We start from the raw sequence: 17,649 nt of genomic DNA, 5'->3' as shown, positions 1-17,649 counted from the left end.
TGTTGGACGCTATATACATTCACTTACCCATTCCACAAGAATGCGTTGTACAGCATCATTGCCTCTTGACATATTTCTGCAGGCCAGGATAACATGTGCCCCATGCAATGCAAGAGACTTTGCAGTTTCAAAACCTACGATAAAACATTTTCCTAGTCAGAAATAGATCTCAGTAACAAAACAGAGCTACAAAATTACCTGAAAAGGTGAGCCACACAATTAAGTACACTAACACTACCTGCAGTCTGACTATCTGTTTAATAGTCACCTGGACCCAGCTTTTAAGAGCATACATAAAAAAAAATGTAGACACCTCAATTTGAGCAGGTCTTTGGGACAATTGTATATATTTTGTGCAAAATAGGCTTGGGATCTTCAAAAAGCAGACTCAATTTCGCTGCCTCCGTGTCTTCAGCTGTTAGAAGAGCAGGATTATGCTTATTCCTTACTTGTTTGACTGTGAAGAATGAGCCATAAGGCAAGACTGCAGAACTATTAAGCCTGGCAACATCACACTGAAAGTGATAGAGTATTCTAAAACTGAGCTCTGGGCTCTTTAGATGCACAGTTATCCTTGGATTCATCAATCTCAGGACCACCTATGGCAGGGGGGATCATCCAATGGGATGCGTGAGGGAATAAGAATCAAAATCATGTGGAGATAACTACTCCTTTTTCCGATCCGAACACCACCCCATCTGTAGAACACTGCTGCACAAAACCAGGGACCACAGAACTATCCAAGTGTTAAACCATTCCCAGGAGTGGGTTGTCAAGCTCGTTCTTAGAAAAGGAGATTCTACCTAAGCGGATCTGTAATCTACATGTATGTTTTATTAACCACGCACTTTTAAATCTTTGCTGAAATTTTCCTTAAATTATCTGTGTTAAATCAACTTGGTTTTTGTCCCATCATCAACTGATAGATGGAGAACAATTTTTCACCATTGTTCTCATTATCAGTAACCAGTTAAATGCCATGCAGCTTCAATATACTGGTTACAGTATCATGGGGCTAAACAGGTCACTGGATGTACCAGATGATACAGAGAAAAAATAATCCCTGAAAAACTCCCTCTTTTGCCTAACTCACGGATATGACTTAATCTGCAAGCACATTCTTTCTAAATCTGAAACAAGTGGACAGACAGTTCACACTTTGCTGCAATTAAAGTGCAACATGAATCTATATTCCCGTTTTTTTTTTCTTTCATCCATATACAATGAATTTCTAAATGACTGTACACAATTTTTTTTTTGCAATACTATTAATCATTTCTTCCCCATTCTGAATTTGGGCACTTCATTTCTCCTTTCTAAAAGGAGACTTCAGATTTCCTTTCAGTTTGTTAATTTGGGACTGTATGGCAATTTAGTGAGATCAGTTCAAATTATGAAACTGTCCACCAAGAGCTGCAGCTCTTTCCACCTTGATATCATCTGCATGCTTTGTAAGTGTACTCTGTTTCACTGTTCAATTCATTAATGAAAAGCTGTATAAAAGTTAGTTCAAGGTAAACTTCATTTAATTGGAAAAAATCTGTGACAATTTACACCAGGAGATGATGAGTTCTTGGGAGTGCAGAATGCCCATAAAGTGCAGAGAACTGAGCCAGAAACTGGGTTTCTATCAGGGGTGAGCTACTACAATATTTGTGATGTATTCAGTAGCATCACTGGGTGCCCATCTCTGTGGAGAACTGTAACAAGGACAGAAATTTCCATCTAGCTGAAAGAGGCATAATGTAGCTTAATGAGTTCCAATTAGACAAGCTTAAACTAGAAAACGAAGAATCAAACTGAAATGCCCAGCAATTTGAGTATGTGAAGAAGTCAAAGAGAAGAGGTATTTGTTTTAGCTTTATGACATTTAAAGCATGTTCATGTTTTCCTTTTAAAAATTGTTTACCAAAAAACCTATTAAGATGGGCTGTCTCACTTCCAAAACACCCTGAAGCAACAAAACTCACTTACAGCACAAGACATAACTTACATTATAGAAACAACAGACACCAAGACGAATTTATACCATTTTCTGCAATTACATACTTACGGTATTTAAGTCCAAGCAATTTTCTTGTATCTCTTTTAAAGCCATTCATTCCACCAAGCAACTTTAATTACCTGGGTAATTCATTGCATGCACATGAATTCAGCTACAGCATATGCAAAGATTTCCCCTGTTCCTAATTCCACTTTAAGCGTATTTAACTAGAATTTTTCATGTAACTAATGTAAGACATGTTGTACCAGTGTACTATTAACTAGCTGTATCCTTCTTGTTTTGCACAAAAAAACAAACAAACAAACAAAAAAACCCACTTATTTTGACCAGCTTACCATAATATTAAAAACTAGTTGGAATGCCTGGGAATACAGTTTTTCTACTGCTATACAAAGATCCAGAGCTGACGGCCAGTTTAATTAGCTAAGCATGATGATGTTTTGCTAACCCTACCCCACGTCACACTGTGCAAAATAATAAATTCCATGCCATTCTCTGTTACAGTTAATAACTTGATTCTCATTATAAACTAAACTGAGAAAGATTAAAATTTAACTAAGTTACATGCTGCAAATTTAGTTAATTTTAATACCACCTTGATTTTTCCCTGAAAACTTGGAGATGAGTGTTAAACACTCCTCTTTAGGATGTACTCGCTCTCTTCTGGGCTACCAAAGGATGATTCTTCACCCTTAGGCAGACATGTTGTGAATCTTTCCATGAAATTATGTGCTTAAAAAACTCTTTTAATTATCTGTGTATCTGGAACCAGCAGTCCATCCTTCCATTCAAAATACTGCCACAGGTCAAGTGCTGATGTCTCGCCCCATCAGAGTTATTTTAAACTACTAACTCATTCATGAACACTCTTGCACTGTATTTAGGACAGTTAGATTTATGCAAAAGGAGAAAAACAAATCCAGGTGCCCCCAACCACATAAAGGTTCCAATTCAACTACTGAATTGCTGACTATAAGGTAGGGATTGTATATAACTATTACTGCTTGGTCTTTCTATCACTGTGTGTCGAGTATAATTCATAAGGCATCTTTTCAGACGATCTACCAAATGAAATATATCAAGAAGAGGTAACACAATGTCTACTTCATAGAGCTCACTGGAGTTTAAGTATGATCTACCTACCAACTACTGCAAGCATTTTTACATATGTCCTTAAAATAAATCTTCATAGACCTGAAAATCCTCATTAAGCAATACAATTAAGTACCTTTACGGTTTAAGAAACAACTATGCAGGAGCTTAGAAGAATGCAATTTCTAACTGAAACACCTGAAGGAGGAGTTTGGAAGCACCTCAGTATTCAAGTCCTTTCACAGCTTTAGCTTTTTGTTTCTGCTGCAAAAATTAAGGCTTCTTTCCTCCCCCAGTGTCACATAGCTTAAACAGGTGGAGAAAAGCTTCTAGCAGAGTGGAAAACTTACTCTTTTAACAGACTCATTGTGTTAAACTAAGTGTGCCAAGAACATTTGTCTTTCAGCAAAATGTAGCCATGTTTTCAATATACAGTAAATTTTAAAACCTCGGCCTAATACAGAGATTGAGTATTTAAAGTACAAAACTATTTAAACTCCGTAGAGAAAAACCTTGCCTATCTATAAATCTACATTGAATTAAAATCCACATCGAATGTGGTGTCATACACCAAAGTTAAACCACAAACATCATAAATGCCCAAACAATAAAACCTCAAAAAAAAAAAAAGAAAATCACTGTAGGGTTAAATAGAAATCTAAATAACTATGTTAAGGATGTGCATAATTAAGGAACCAGAACAACCTTAATTCTACCCACAAAAGCAACTCCAGGGACTTCAAAAGAACCAAGCATTTCTTTAAAACTTCACTTAATCTGAGACTGCAGCTACCAACGTGCTCTCTCACAGAGACACAGCCCTTTCACAATGTAGGAACGCTAACAGCAATGATACCAGTATCTTTTCCAGGACACGAATCGTATCCTCCAGTGGTGAATTTTCCCTGTACCATAGTGCTGGGGTATTGCACCTGCAGAACTATTTAACCCAGGTAAAACAGATAGCACGGCCTACTGCCGACAAGAACTATTGCCATTTACATTCTGCCTAGCTGCAACGGCTGGCAAGGGGTGTACGTGGCTGAAGGAAACTGCCCAGCCGCAATGATATATTGTTCTGTGCTTCAGTTTTCAGATTTCAAAGTAGGCAGCTCAAAAAAAGCTGCAAAACTTGAATATCTTCTTATAGAAAAATCACACGTTATATACTAGTTGTGGGTTTGTTTTTTTTAAAGTAGGAAAAACCATGTTAGAAAAACAGCATAGGATAATACAATTGAGCATCAAGGACAGCCAGTTACAAAGAATAAGAGACAGATACTTTCCCCAAATATGATTGAACATGTTTAAATAATGTACACTTTGGAAAAGCAGTCCTAGTATATTTAAATACTCTATACAATGTTGAGCAAATGTTTTATAAAACGAAGATAAGTTTCATATGATTGCCCTGGAAATCTCAAGAGACAAGACTGTCCTGAGACCGACTACTCTTGCTGCTGTTGCTTTAGCGAACGAGCTCTAATCTGACACTCAAAAGTGACAATCCCGTTTAAGAACCAGCCATACATGAGGAAAAACATGTATGGCACAGCTCTCTACATCAGCAGCTAACCTAAAGGACTGGTAGCAGAACTAACAAGAGAGCTACAAGTGCATGGGATTTGCTACAGACATTTAAAACCCTTTACTTACAGCACGCTTTTCATAAAGACTCAAACTTAGCACTCAATTTCATTCTTCATCTTCTGTGATGATTGTTCAATTCTATACTCTCACATTCCTGTCTATCTGCAGCCAACTACTATCAGTGAATTTTGGGACAGACTTTCAGCTAACAGTCTCAATTAACGAGCAGTTAGCATCGCTCAATTAATGCCAACTACATTGTGTCAACATACACCAGATGAGTATATGGCTCTGTCAAACGGTGCAACCTCCTCTATAAAACAGAGAAAGGGATTCACTGACTAGAAAAGTAATTCAGCTATTTCTTCTTTAAATAAAGTGGACAGCATATAGTCCATTTATCCTTGGGGGACATTTTGTAAAGAATTTGCATCAGGCATTCACATGTTTTAAAACATCCCTTTATTCCAAATATAAGGAAGTTTGAATACACAAGAAGAAATTCAAAAACTTTTCAGGCAATGGCAGGTTTTCTTCAGCTTCCCTACCTTCTCCAAAACACTCCAGGATACCTTGGCTCAGTCATTTACAACACATTTGAAAAGCAGTGATGCTATCTTTCTTCGTAACAGCTTAGTCCTCAATTTAAAAGCATACAGGGTTTGTTTGCATTTATTTTCTTCAAAATCGCTTCTTCCTTTCTCTCCACCAACAGAAGAGCTCTGGAGGCCCTGAGATTCTAAAACATCTCCACATGTGCTTGAGTAATGATTTACAGCTGTCATGAGTCCAGCCTTCCTTGAGCCCTATATCACAGGCAGTTTGAGCATAACCTACAAGGGAGTCCACAAGAACACCTTTTTCCCTTCCACTACAGTAAACACAGCAAGATCAAGTAAGTGAACAGAACTGTTCTATGGAATTGGAAGTGAAAAGCATTAGCCTCCTTGTGTTATGTGTTTCTGGCCTTGCATACACTGATGGATTACTTATGGACTGTAGAACAGCAGAAACCAACTTGGATTTTGTAAGCATGAACACATTACATCACTAAAAGTGTGTATTACTTTCACAGCTGTGTTCAGGTTTTTCTTTCTCCCCCACTACATTGTTCTCAAACTTTCATGTTTCTTTCTGAATTGCAGCAAACATCTATTGGGTTCTTATGAACAGACAGATGCCCCATTTGCAGACTGAAGCGAGTTAATTTTCAGAATAGATCTGTTTGGTTTTTTTTAAATATTTCTGTTTTCTTTTAATATAAAATGGGTAAAAGACTTGTACAAAATCATTCCTTGATAAACCAGTAGCTGGAAAAGCAATCTCTTTTCCATATATGGTATTATGATATTGCAAGTAAAAATTCAACTTCCAATGAATAGCAAGTTCTTTATTTGTACAATTTGGTTCTTCTTGGGAGGGATCAATAATTTTTTGTAACTTTCATAACATAAAAGCAACAGCTTTTTAAATTAATTCTGCAATCCAGAAAATATGAAACCTTAATTAAAACATTCTTGGCACTAAATGTAAATGAAAAAATACTTTCTGGCCTCTTTTGCTCAAGGACAGTATAGCCACTAGTTCAGGAGTTTGCATTTAAACTCTGATAGTGTACAAAACACACAAGTTAAGAGAAACGCTTCCTCCAGGCAGAAGTCATACAGAGGAGAATGTAAAAAGAAGGATGTGATTTTCTTGGTTTTTTGGTCTCCTTGCTCTGAGTTCTTTCCAGAAAAGAATAAACAATTTCTCAGACACTTCCTCTTGAACTAAGCATAGGCCTATATGTAGCACTTCAATTCTACTTTGGTTTAAGATCTTTGGGAGAGGAAAAGTATTCTCACTGCTTGGCCAGTGTGTTTCTACAATACAAATCCAACACCTTATCTAGAATCTATGGCATGCACAGACCCAGCAAAGTCTTAGCAGTTTCAAGCCATCAAACAACAGAGGTATGTATGCATCTCTTGAAAGCCTTCACATTCCGATAAGGCACAACAACTTCTACTCAACCATCAGAAAGTTCATCTGCAACATCCAATCACCATCCAAATCATAATTGATTTTACTGTATTTTTAATGCAGAAGTAAAAAGAGTATCACAAAAATATTTTCCCAGGTAGAAAATGTTACTCCCTTCAAACCCCCTTTGCTTTGAAAACAAAACTGTACATTTTTCCTGGATCAAGAGTAAACTTGAATTTTAGCTAAAAAGGAAGGAAATGAGAAAAACATTAAGAGCAGAACCGTGACACAATATACAATACTAATACTTTTTTTTTTTTAACTGCAATATGTAATCTACATGAAATGCAATTTAAGTCCAGTTTTACTACAGAGGAGAGTTGTGAAAAGGTTAAACACTCAAGAGCTTGCAACAAATCATCTTTATAATCCAAAATAGACTCTCATCCCAACTGCTGAATCTCAGCAAACAGACTAGGTGGGTTTTGATTTTTGGGACCCAAGAAAACAACATATAAATGGAAAGAGAGACTTGTCTCCTAGACATCACTAGATTTATTTCAACTTGGAAGACCTAAATGCCAGTGACAGTGAATCAGATCTTATTCAACACTTCCTCAGAAAAGGAGTAAAGCAGATTCAAATGTGCTAAAGCGATGAAGACTTTGGAGTTACGAGCTCCTTTTCAGGTTGAAATATGGCAACGATGATGTGTGATTTAGGGAAGAATCTTCTGCAACTAAGACTGTCGGTGCCTGTGCTGGTCATTAAGGGTACAACATCCAAGAGATCTTTCACATGGAGTGATGGCAGCCATATGCAAAACATCACATCACTGACAAACTCGTACTTTTCAGAGCCCAAAAAGCACCATGCATTCTGTATCAGGATTGCTTGGCCACAATCACTCTGCTTCAATATGGATATTTAGGATAAAATCTTAGAGACACATTATTCAAGTTGCTCCAAATGCAAGTTTTCAAGCAAATAAAGCACCAAGATATTTTTAAGGGACTAAATTTAAAATGAGCAATTCGCATGAAATACTAATGCTGCCTTTGTTCCCATGTGTCTGCAGGCACATGGTAATGACACATACTGATATTTTTCATTGAAAAGTTTGAAGTTATATGAAAGATACATCCTGCCTATCCCTATGTGTGTAAATTGGACAAACGTGTTTTTCTTGGAGCCACGAACCACAGAAAAAGCCAACAAAAACGAAACAGATGACTAATGCATTGCTTCTGTTTTCCATCTAACCAACTTAAAAACATGCACTCATTGCACATTATGCTTCTTTGCAATGCACTGTTCTGGGCAAGGCAAAGTTATTCTTAACAATAAGTGCATTGCCATTGTCACTGACAAAACTCAAACTTTTGTTTCATCTGAAGGGAGCACAACACTAAACAAATGTGAAAAAACATCCTTAAATGGATAGGATTATAAAGATCTGTGACTCATTGATCCTGTAAAAAGTTAAAAATGCATCATTTGAGGCAAAGAAAGATAAGTTCATAACCGAAGACGCTGCAAGCAAACAAAAATACAGAACAGTGACTATGTCAGGCACATACATTACAAATATGCTGCGACTAAGAGCCACGAAGTTGCAACCAGATTTGGCATCTACTCTAGTTGTACTGTCCAAAGATGCCCACCAACTCACTTTAAAGTGCAATTACACAAGATATGAACAAAGCTTGGACTTCAACCCTTTCAGCTCTGTTAAAACCTAACACTGATAATTACCTCGGCTATCCAAAGGCACAGTCTAGCAGCAGATTCAAACCCACATTTCCTATCCTTTATATTGTAGAGGTGCTACTATCCAATATTGCAAAAACAGCCAGGGGTTCCAGTCTGGAATGAACCCTATTGTGAGGTGCAGCATATTAAATACAGAGCCAAGCTACTTAACATGGCCCATGATAAGACCTTGTTTTAGTTCTGCAAAGGCAATTGCCACCAACCATTAAATGTCTGTCCCTAAAATACATGGAGATGACTACCCTGAAAAACTGTGGGTTTGAAATAAGTTAGATATTCTTAAAGAAGCTTCATTAAAACATAAGGGGAGACAGAACCAAAACTGAAATTTAATACTAAACTGCACAGATGATCCCAATCAAGATTTTTTTTTTCAGTTGCTAGGTCATGTAAACAAACAGGTCCTGTTAGGTGCCTGAATAGATGAACAGTGGCCAGGGATTAGAGTGAAGGGAAGACAAGGAGAATCAGAGATAAGAACTGAATTTTCAGTGAAATCCCAGTTTTATCTCTCATATCTACTCTTTGCATTAGAATTACATCAGCAACCAAAAATCCCAGTCAAAAAGGATTCAGACATGCGTCTTCCATTTCAACTAATCCCAAAGCTCTGTTTAAATAACATACACTCCTCTAAGAAAGGAAAAAAAAAAGTCTCAGCCTTCATGTTTCATCTTGCCTTTCTTCATCTATTAAATGATAGGATCATGCTCCTACCAAATCCCAAACAAATTTTTCCTGAATATTGTTTTGAAGTGTATTGTATCACTCCAATGGACAATATCAGAGTGGCATTTTACCGATACTAAAATCATTCGCAGAAATTAACACAGCTAGTCATATCTTACCATCACATCTGAAACCGAAGTTTATTCTCTATGAACTTTTTATTCTCAGCGTTTCTTCAAACATAGAATAAATCCATGTTTTCTTTTGTTTGTCTTTAAAAATTACAGTGTGGCTTCTTGCAAGCAGGTCAGCCAGTTTTCCTAACACAAATCAATTATTGCATTTAAAAAAAACATATCAGAATTTATTGGCTTTATAATTTAATATTTAAGGAGAATTTATTAGAGAGGGTTTTTTTGTTTGCATATAATTTTTTGCTTTATAACAGATAGCATATCATGGGGGAAGACAGGCATCTGAATACGCAGCAACTTAGCACACAACTTCATGTTTTCTAGACAAAAACAACCTTTCCACCTAAAAGTGCATCTACATATATTATTACGAAGTCAAGTCAAACAAGAAGTTATATACATTTGAAAAGAAACTTCAGCTAGCAACTTTGTCTCAAAATGAGCAGAACTCATTTTAGTGTGACTCATATCCCTAATTTTAGTAAAACAACTAAATTACTCTATCCAGAATTACATATGTTTATATTCATAAGGGATAAAAAATATTTTGTTAGACTACAGTTATGTTAATACACTACTTCTATTTTTATTGCAAAATAAACACTTCCAAAATAAACATTTAACTGAAATCTAGAGTAGCAGAAAACAATAAATCTGCCCACAACATAAGTCAACATCAAACCAGCATCTCACTGAAATCTAGATCAGACCTGAGTAGTCAAATTTGACATGACATTTAGGGCACACTATTTCCCAGTAAGTAATCATTCAGGAATGTTTAGTCACTATGGGATAAGTGACCAGGTTTTTTGTTTATCTGTTTAAATAAAGCCAGTCTATTTATAACTACCATTACTTGAACACATTATTAAGGAAATAACATTTTTGTGCATGCTACTGTAGCTTCATCACTATTTTATAGCAAAGCTGAGGCAAGCTAAATAGAACCAACGGCAACAAAACTTACAACAGTCACACACACACAAAAAATCATTAAGGATTTACCTAACATCAGTAGCAAGTATCAAAGGCCAACGATAAAGACACTCCAGTTTCTAGCTAATCCACACACCCTTGAAGGGTGTGTGTTCTGGAAAAGTGCCAGCCTAAGAGCATTCAGAACTGGGTTTATAAAAAGTCTGATCAGATATTCAGTATCAACTACGTTTTGAAAGCTGTTTTGAGAGGCTTTTTTTTTTTTTTTCAACTCATCCCCAAAACTTTGGGGCCTTTTTCCCCCCCTTATTGCTATTTTTAGCACACCTTCTTAGACAAGCTTATTCAAGGGACCAGAAAAAAGCCCAGAGAATTTAAAATTTATCTTTGACTGTCTCAGGCTTTTTCTTTTTTTTTTTTTTTTAAATCAGATATTTTTTAAAAAGTTCCAAGTTCAGAGAAAGTTGGCAAACTCGCCTTCTCTAAAGCTGCTCTTTGCATCAGCAGTAGCTTTAGGCAACACAACAGCTTTTCCCACCAAAGCAAAAATGGGGAAAAAAGCCAGAAGTTGTCTAGTTTCTTTTCAAGTATGCTTCTGTTCTTCTGTAAGCCAACAGTATCATAGGTTTCTGTACTGCTGAGCTGAGCCCTAATTAAACATAACAAAAAAATTAGTTGCATGTTTTGAATCTCCTTTTGGCAAGTACAACAGTGCAATGTTAATAAAAGAAGTAAGTTTAATAAAGAGGAATACTTCATCCAAGGCAGAATAATTAAAAGACATACTGTGCTGTCAGCTAAAGTGCTAGATCCTCCAAGCTTTAATCCGTAAGTTATTTCATGAGAAATTCTCAGTGTTATGTAAAGATACCGAGAAACTACTACAACATAAATTGGACCAAATTTTTTCTTAAAACAAACTTGATATTTATTTATATCAGTTACACAAACAGCGAAATATTTTAAAATGTATACTAGACATTTTACAGATAAATAATAAAACAAGGTTCTGTCCTAAACAGCTCACAATTTAGGTTACAAAAAAAGATGTCTTAGAGAATCAAACATACACAGCTAGGTCCTGTTCTAAAGAGCTCACAGTTTGTGTCATGGGGGGAATAGATAAGCAGACCGAAAATTAAAACAATGCTACTTGATTTCTGGCAGTCACTACCCATCTCTGTCTTTGGGCAACATGAGATAAGACAATTTGTTTAGTTAAGCAGCAGATAAAGATTTTAATACAAGAGTCATTTCAGGATCCTGTGAAAAGAACTGAATACGGGGAAGATGCAGTTCATTGTTCTTTCTAGTGCAAGCTAATAAAAACAGCAGATAAGAGACAGCTAGCAAAGGGCAAGATAACAAGACATGGAGGTTTGGGAATTTATACCGTCCTGGGTTACCTCCTTAAATTCTAGTTTTTCTGGATTAGATGGTATTCAGGAGGGGTACCAACCTCCCAAGGTTCAAAACTGGCAAACCTTTTGGGCGTACTTTAAACTACGAAGGAAAGAGGGAGGTGGGAAGCTGTTATGTAACTCAAATGATCCATCATGTGGTTCCGACATACAAAGTAAGGCAGGAGATGGAGTTCTGAAACAAAAGATGAAGAATAAGAACAGTATTAACAAAAAGTGTCACACAAAAGCAAGGAGAATGGAAAACAAGCAAGAATTAGGAGTCATTAAATTATAACGCAAGGTCACGGGCAAAAAATATCAGACCTCTTTGCCACACTTTCAAGAGGGGCACAAAAACATATCATGCGTCTTCTCACACCAAAACTAATGTGTATTTTTTTAGATTACATTTAAGGTCTACCTGCTAACAGCTGGAACACCAGCAACCCACCCAAGAGCTCAACAACAACAATCTTCTATAGCAAATGACCAATTACAGCTGCATGTTCTATATCAATTTTTTTCATCTTCCAAGAAGATAGGCCTTGCCAGTTTGGGGAAGGGGGATGTTAAATCCAAAAATCCGTATGCCTACAAAAACTTACATCTGTAAAACAGGACAAACTGCTGGGTGAACAAGCATACTAAACGTTTTCTAAAACCTATTGGTTTTGTGATGATACGGTACTCTAAGATCGAGTCACAATTTGCAACGTTACTGTGAATTAGGTAAAAAGCATTACTTCTACTCATAGTCAGAAGCTAGTGTTGAATAGTTCACTCAAGATCACACAAAAATCAGGCTGTACAATTCCTAATCTCATATTCAGTCCGTCTTGTCCGTGACAAGTTCCCCAATTAAATGATCAAATATTACTTTGTGTGTATAAAGTCTAGTAAGTGATATTTATTCATCAAATTACATCATATACCATTATGAAGCATATCTCTGCCTTACATTTTAGATACATAACTTTTTGTTTTGCAAGAGACAAGTGTTTCAAGTACCAGATACAAAGAACAGGATCAGGAAGTCTAGGTCTCTATTCCGTTGACCACAGCTTAGATTCAGAAACAGATACAGTAAAAAACCTTCTCACAGATCACAATCCTCATTCACTCAGGATGCCAAAAGCATGCTGCCAAGTAGGTCGTGAACATTTTTATGTTCTCTTCATCACTTATCTTAGTAAGGCACAAAATAGTCCAAATTTACCTTCAGAGTCAAATATCCTTCAACAAGAGTAAGATTTATACCCCTCAGCAATTGCTCGCAGCTGGACACAGACCCAAACAAACAAAGCACTTCTTGGAAAAGCTTTCTTTACATATTTCTAGTTGCCATATTTTCTACTCTTAACATAGCTTAATTACTCCTTCTGCTAAAGAATTAGAATAGCTTTCAGAGGAGTATACTTTATCCTGTGACAGAACAATCCAACTCGCACTTTAAACTGGAATATGGACATGGACATAATCTGTAAACTTAGGTCAGTTACTGCAGCCACATGTTGCTCCATATGTAAAATAAGACTAATCACACATTTCTCAAAATCTTAAGTAGCATAGTTAATGCCTGTAACGTACAAATGTATAGAAGCGAGAAATGCTGCTCATGCTTGCCAGTGGCAGAAGAGGAACATAAGAACCTCTCACAGTTCCTGGATCTCCAAGTACACAACATAATATTGTTTTCTTCAGTTTAGCTGTGTTGGAGAAGAATTAGAGACCCTCCTTGCAAACTTTTAGACAAACAGTGAATTTTTGCACAAAGGCAGCTTTTTGACTAATCATCACAAGCGGAAAATGCCCCCACAAGTTTAATGAACTTGAGTTTAGATATCAAAAATAAAGGAAACCAAATTAGAGAATGTGCTGATAAAGCTGCTTGGGTAAAGAATAAATAATGAGGAGGCAACAAACATACTTTCTACAAAGATAACATAACCTGGAAAAAATGAAAAATTTCTGAGCAACACTCATTTTTCTGAACCTCAAGTCACAGTGCATGCAAAAGATTTAAATAAATATATCCAAAACTGAACTGTGACAGTTCCTTGTTCACACAGATATTACTACTATCAAGAAAGTATGATAACAATCAGAGAACCTAACTTCACTAGTTTTTTAGTATAAAGGAGACACTAACTAAGAATAGGAACTTAGAAACAGTGACCAATGTAACTATACTTAAATAAAGGAGAGAAATGTAAAGTGTATTACTACAAAACTATTCAGATTTGAAGCCAGCTGCTTTACAGGGAGCTTTCTGAAACAACAGATAAAGTATAAATGCCACCATGTACAGCAAGAAATCAAAACCAGCTAGATGTTATAAGAACGGAAAAACTGAGGTTATGTAGCTGAACAGAAGGCTACAAAGATCTCTCATAGTAAAAAGAAAATCCTATAGAAGAAATGGAAAAAGGAGAAGAAACAAACAAACAAAACCTTTCACTTGCAGAAGAAAAATAAATACAACAGGAAAGCATAAGACTTAGTTCTGTTATTGACCACACACTAAGAATTGCAAATATCATCAATTAAAAAAACACCACAGAAGACAAAATTACTTTTGTTTTTTTATGGTCTTCCTTTGAGAATTATTAAAAGAATGTGACATCTGATATATTTATTTTCCTAAGTCATACACCGTCTTTTAGAAAGGTTTGCATATCGTAGACTTTAGGATGAATACAAGATCAATTTCTTTCTCACAGTACTTTCCTATTCTATAATTCAGGCAGAATTCTGGCCTCACTAATTCTGAAGTCAGTAGCAAGACTCCTGTTAATCCCGTCAGGATTTCAATCTTTATCTTCCCAAGTTCTTACCTGCATCCTTTTGCTTCCCCCTTGGTAGGGATTTACTGTTTTAAACTTGAGTTTCAAAGCCTTATAAATCCTTGACACAATCAAGCGTGAGGAGTTTGAAAGGGACACAAGATACTAAAAGTCTTTCTTCTTGTGACCCTACTGCTTAGCATAGGTGTACTCACTATGAAATTTTCTGCTGGTAAGCCAAGAACATCATGTTCATCAATGTACATCTTTAGGCTCTAACTAGTGTTGACAGTATCTAGAAAGGTCACTAGATGTCTCAGAAGATACTGTCATTAGAAAACAGTATACATTTATCAAACTCTTCCATTGCCACCATCCAACAAGCATTCCAAAAAAATACAAATGTACAGCTGAAACTATTCAAACAACTCTTGCTGCACAATTAGCTTTCAAAACACGAAGACACAAGATGATGCAGAGAGTTCCATGTTGCAGCAAGATAGACTGAATCATGCAAAAGGTCTTTTCATTTCTGGACTATGAAATATGCATAAAATAATGAGGAAAAACCTTTGTGAAACTAAATATTTCAAAAGACAGAAAAGCAATCAAGTTACATTGCAGCCCATTGAAAAGTCTTTTTAACTCTTAGATAACAGACAAGAAAGTACGTACCACATATGAAGGCTCCTGTTCTACAAATATGTTATTCCCCTGCAAAAGGAGTACCAGAAAGTACAACACAGGCATATAGCTCAATCTCATCCTTTGTGAAAAGATTCCATTACAAGCAGTAATCATTATTGAACCTTTTAGCCCAGATGTAATTTCTTACATGTTACAACAAGTTTCACATGCATTGTGAATTTCAGCCAAGGTTGATGAAGTTCAATAACTTGGCTAACCAACCATGTGTACTACTCATTACAGAAGTAATAAATAGATTCATCAAAAAGGACATGAAAAAGCAGTATGAACATCTGACACCATTTTCAGCTTACTCAATAAGAAAAATAAATTACAGAAGTCCAAAAGGACCTTTTAATATTTACAATATGTAACGAGTAGACAGTTGGAGCCTTACGTAAAGCAGAGCAATATTAGTATTCCACAATATTAAGCCAGAGTTAAAACAGAGCAATGGCACTCATGGAAAACTCAATCACTTTGACCTACTATAAATTTTCAGAATACAGCACTGTAAATTAAGAACAACCCTCTTCTATTAACATTATTCGAAGTTTGAAAATAGTAGCTTTTAGGAGTTTTTTTTTTTTTCAATTGTTCAATATACATCAGTACTAATCCCTGACTGACAGCTACTAACATCACGCAACAGAATGAGCTGAAAGTTCCACCCCACAGGCACATTCCCCGCCATAAACCATGCTTTTCTATACCGATTACCCAGATAATGTACTCTGGCCAAAAATACATTTCCTGCAAGATCCAGGCTCTCCTAGAAAAGCACTCTACTTCCCATTCCCCAAAAACACTTGTACAGCAAAATTCATGCCTGCTACAGTTTTGGACTTCCACAAAGAAAATATCCCAAAAAAATCAGCAAAGTGTAAGTTTGTTTTTTAAGGCGTGTTTAAGTAAGAAGCAAACAACTGAAGTCCTATACAAATATCAACATTTTTATGCTAGGGCTCGTCATGCGGTTTAAGATAATCGATGCCAAGTTTGGTCCACAGCACGTGGATCACAGGACTTAAAAAATGCAGCCTTTCATTCTTTGGCATTACTTTTCCCATGAATTCTTCATTAGGCAAGCAGGTGTTTCTCAAGACAATGAGTAAGTCTGCTGAAGCCAGAGTAACAACATGAAACTAAAATACATAGCTGCATATACAATACCAACCTGTATTAGGCTGAAGGATGATTATTTTTTCCCCCCACCTTCCCCACCCAATCACATTTTAAAAGGGCTTAAAACCAAGCCTTCATTGCCACAGTTTTGCTGGCAAAGGATGGCAACAAAACAGTCCCTAAACAACACAACTGTGCTGGCAGAAGACGCTGCTGTAAAAGTTACATCTGCAAAATGATGTTTTTATTGGGTAACTTATTTTTCTCACGAGAGGTTATTTTATTCTACCAGGGCAAAGCACACACACACACTGGCTGCACCCAGACCAACCATGCTTTTCTGTTAATATACTATACATACCATATATCTATATATCTATATACTATTATAATATATATTATAGTGTGTATATGTATATAGTATATATGTATATATATACACACACACTATTGTAATAATAGTACATATACTTATAATAGTGAAACATGTGATACATGGAGTCTACAATTCACAAAAAAATTAAGATATACATCAAGGAACAACTCTTTCATACTTTTAAAAGCCAAATAAATACAAAAGTATCCCATGAAAACAATCTCAGGGACAGCTAGGACTTGGCCAAGAAAAATAATCCAAGGTTATATATTGCTGATCTTTTTGTCTGCCTCGCAATAAGCTTTGAACCCAAACCTCCATAAATAATATCCACTTCAGTTCTCCACATGTGAAACACTTCCAGCATGAAAACATACAACTGTGCAAAGGCTGTAATAGTTCGTTCACCACAAGTTATGCTGGTTTAGCGAGAAGGAAAGATGCATCCCGTTAGCAAAACCCCAGTACTTCCCTCTGCACCATCAAGCTACAACAGAGTTACCTACAGAAATTCTTCTTAATAAAAACAGGCACAAGTTTCAACTTATTAATCCACAGGAATTCATGCATTTATGAAAACTAATTTTGATTCAGACAACACTCTTCACTAAATTGCAGAAAAGATCTAGATAGTTAGGAAAAGACCATTCAAGAAGCATTATCACAAGCTTGCTCCTCCATGTCACATCCCTTTTTTCTGCTCTCATAAGAAAATGGGCTGCAAATAATAGACAATTACTGGAAAGCAAACACCTTGCTATTTATCCATCATAATAAAACATACAAAAAAGAAGTTTACACTTAGAAATCTTCGAGAAAAGTTAACATATGAAAAGAATTGAGAAAAATAACAATATAGACCAAAACCAGATGTATTTTCTCTTAAAGATTTTTTTTTCCAAAACAAACTATCCAACAAAAACAGACTGATTTTTTTCAAGGCTGACAAAATTCAGGTGTTACAGCATAAGAAAAATACCAAAACCATACAAGAAATCATAAAACAAATCTGAAACAGAGGACTATCTTGAGCAGTTCCTTTGTAGAG

At 36.0% G+C, this 17,649-nt stretch overlaps 1 protein-coding gene across 2 annotated transcripts in view; it reads right to left on the bottom strand.

Annotated features, from left to right (window-relative positions):
• WWOX (WW domain containing oxidoreductase) overlaps positions 1–17,649 on the bottom strand; it is a gene marked incomplete at its 3' end in the record, with an annotated part of 535,942 nt that overhangs the window by 504,754 nt on the left and 13,539 nt on the right. For both annotated transcript variants that reach the window (XM_082319966.1, XM_082319965.1), the window contains exon 5: positions 28–134. In XM_082319966.1, coding sequence (XP_082176092.1) covers positions 28–134 — 107 coding nt within the window. The remainder of the gene's footprint in view (positions 1–27; positions 135–17,649) is intronic.

Source organism: Platalea leucorodia, assembly GCF_965183815.1.
Source record: "Platalea leucorodia genome assembly, chromosome: 8".
Classification (NCBI taxonomy): Eukaryota; Metazoa; Chordata; class Aves; order Pelecaniformes; family Threskiornithidae; genus Platalea; species Platalea leucorodia.
This window is presented reverse-complemented; position numbering and strand designations above follow the sequence as displayed.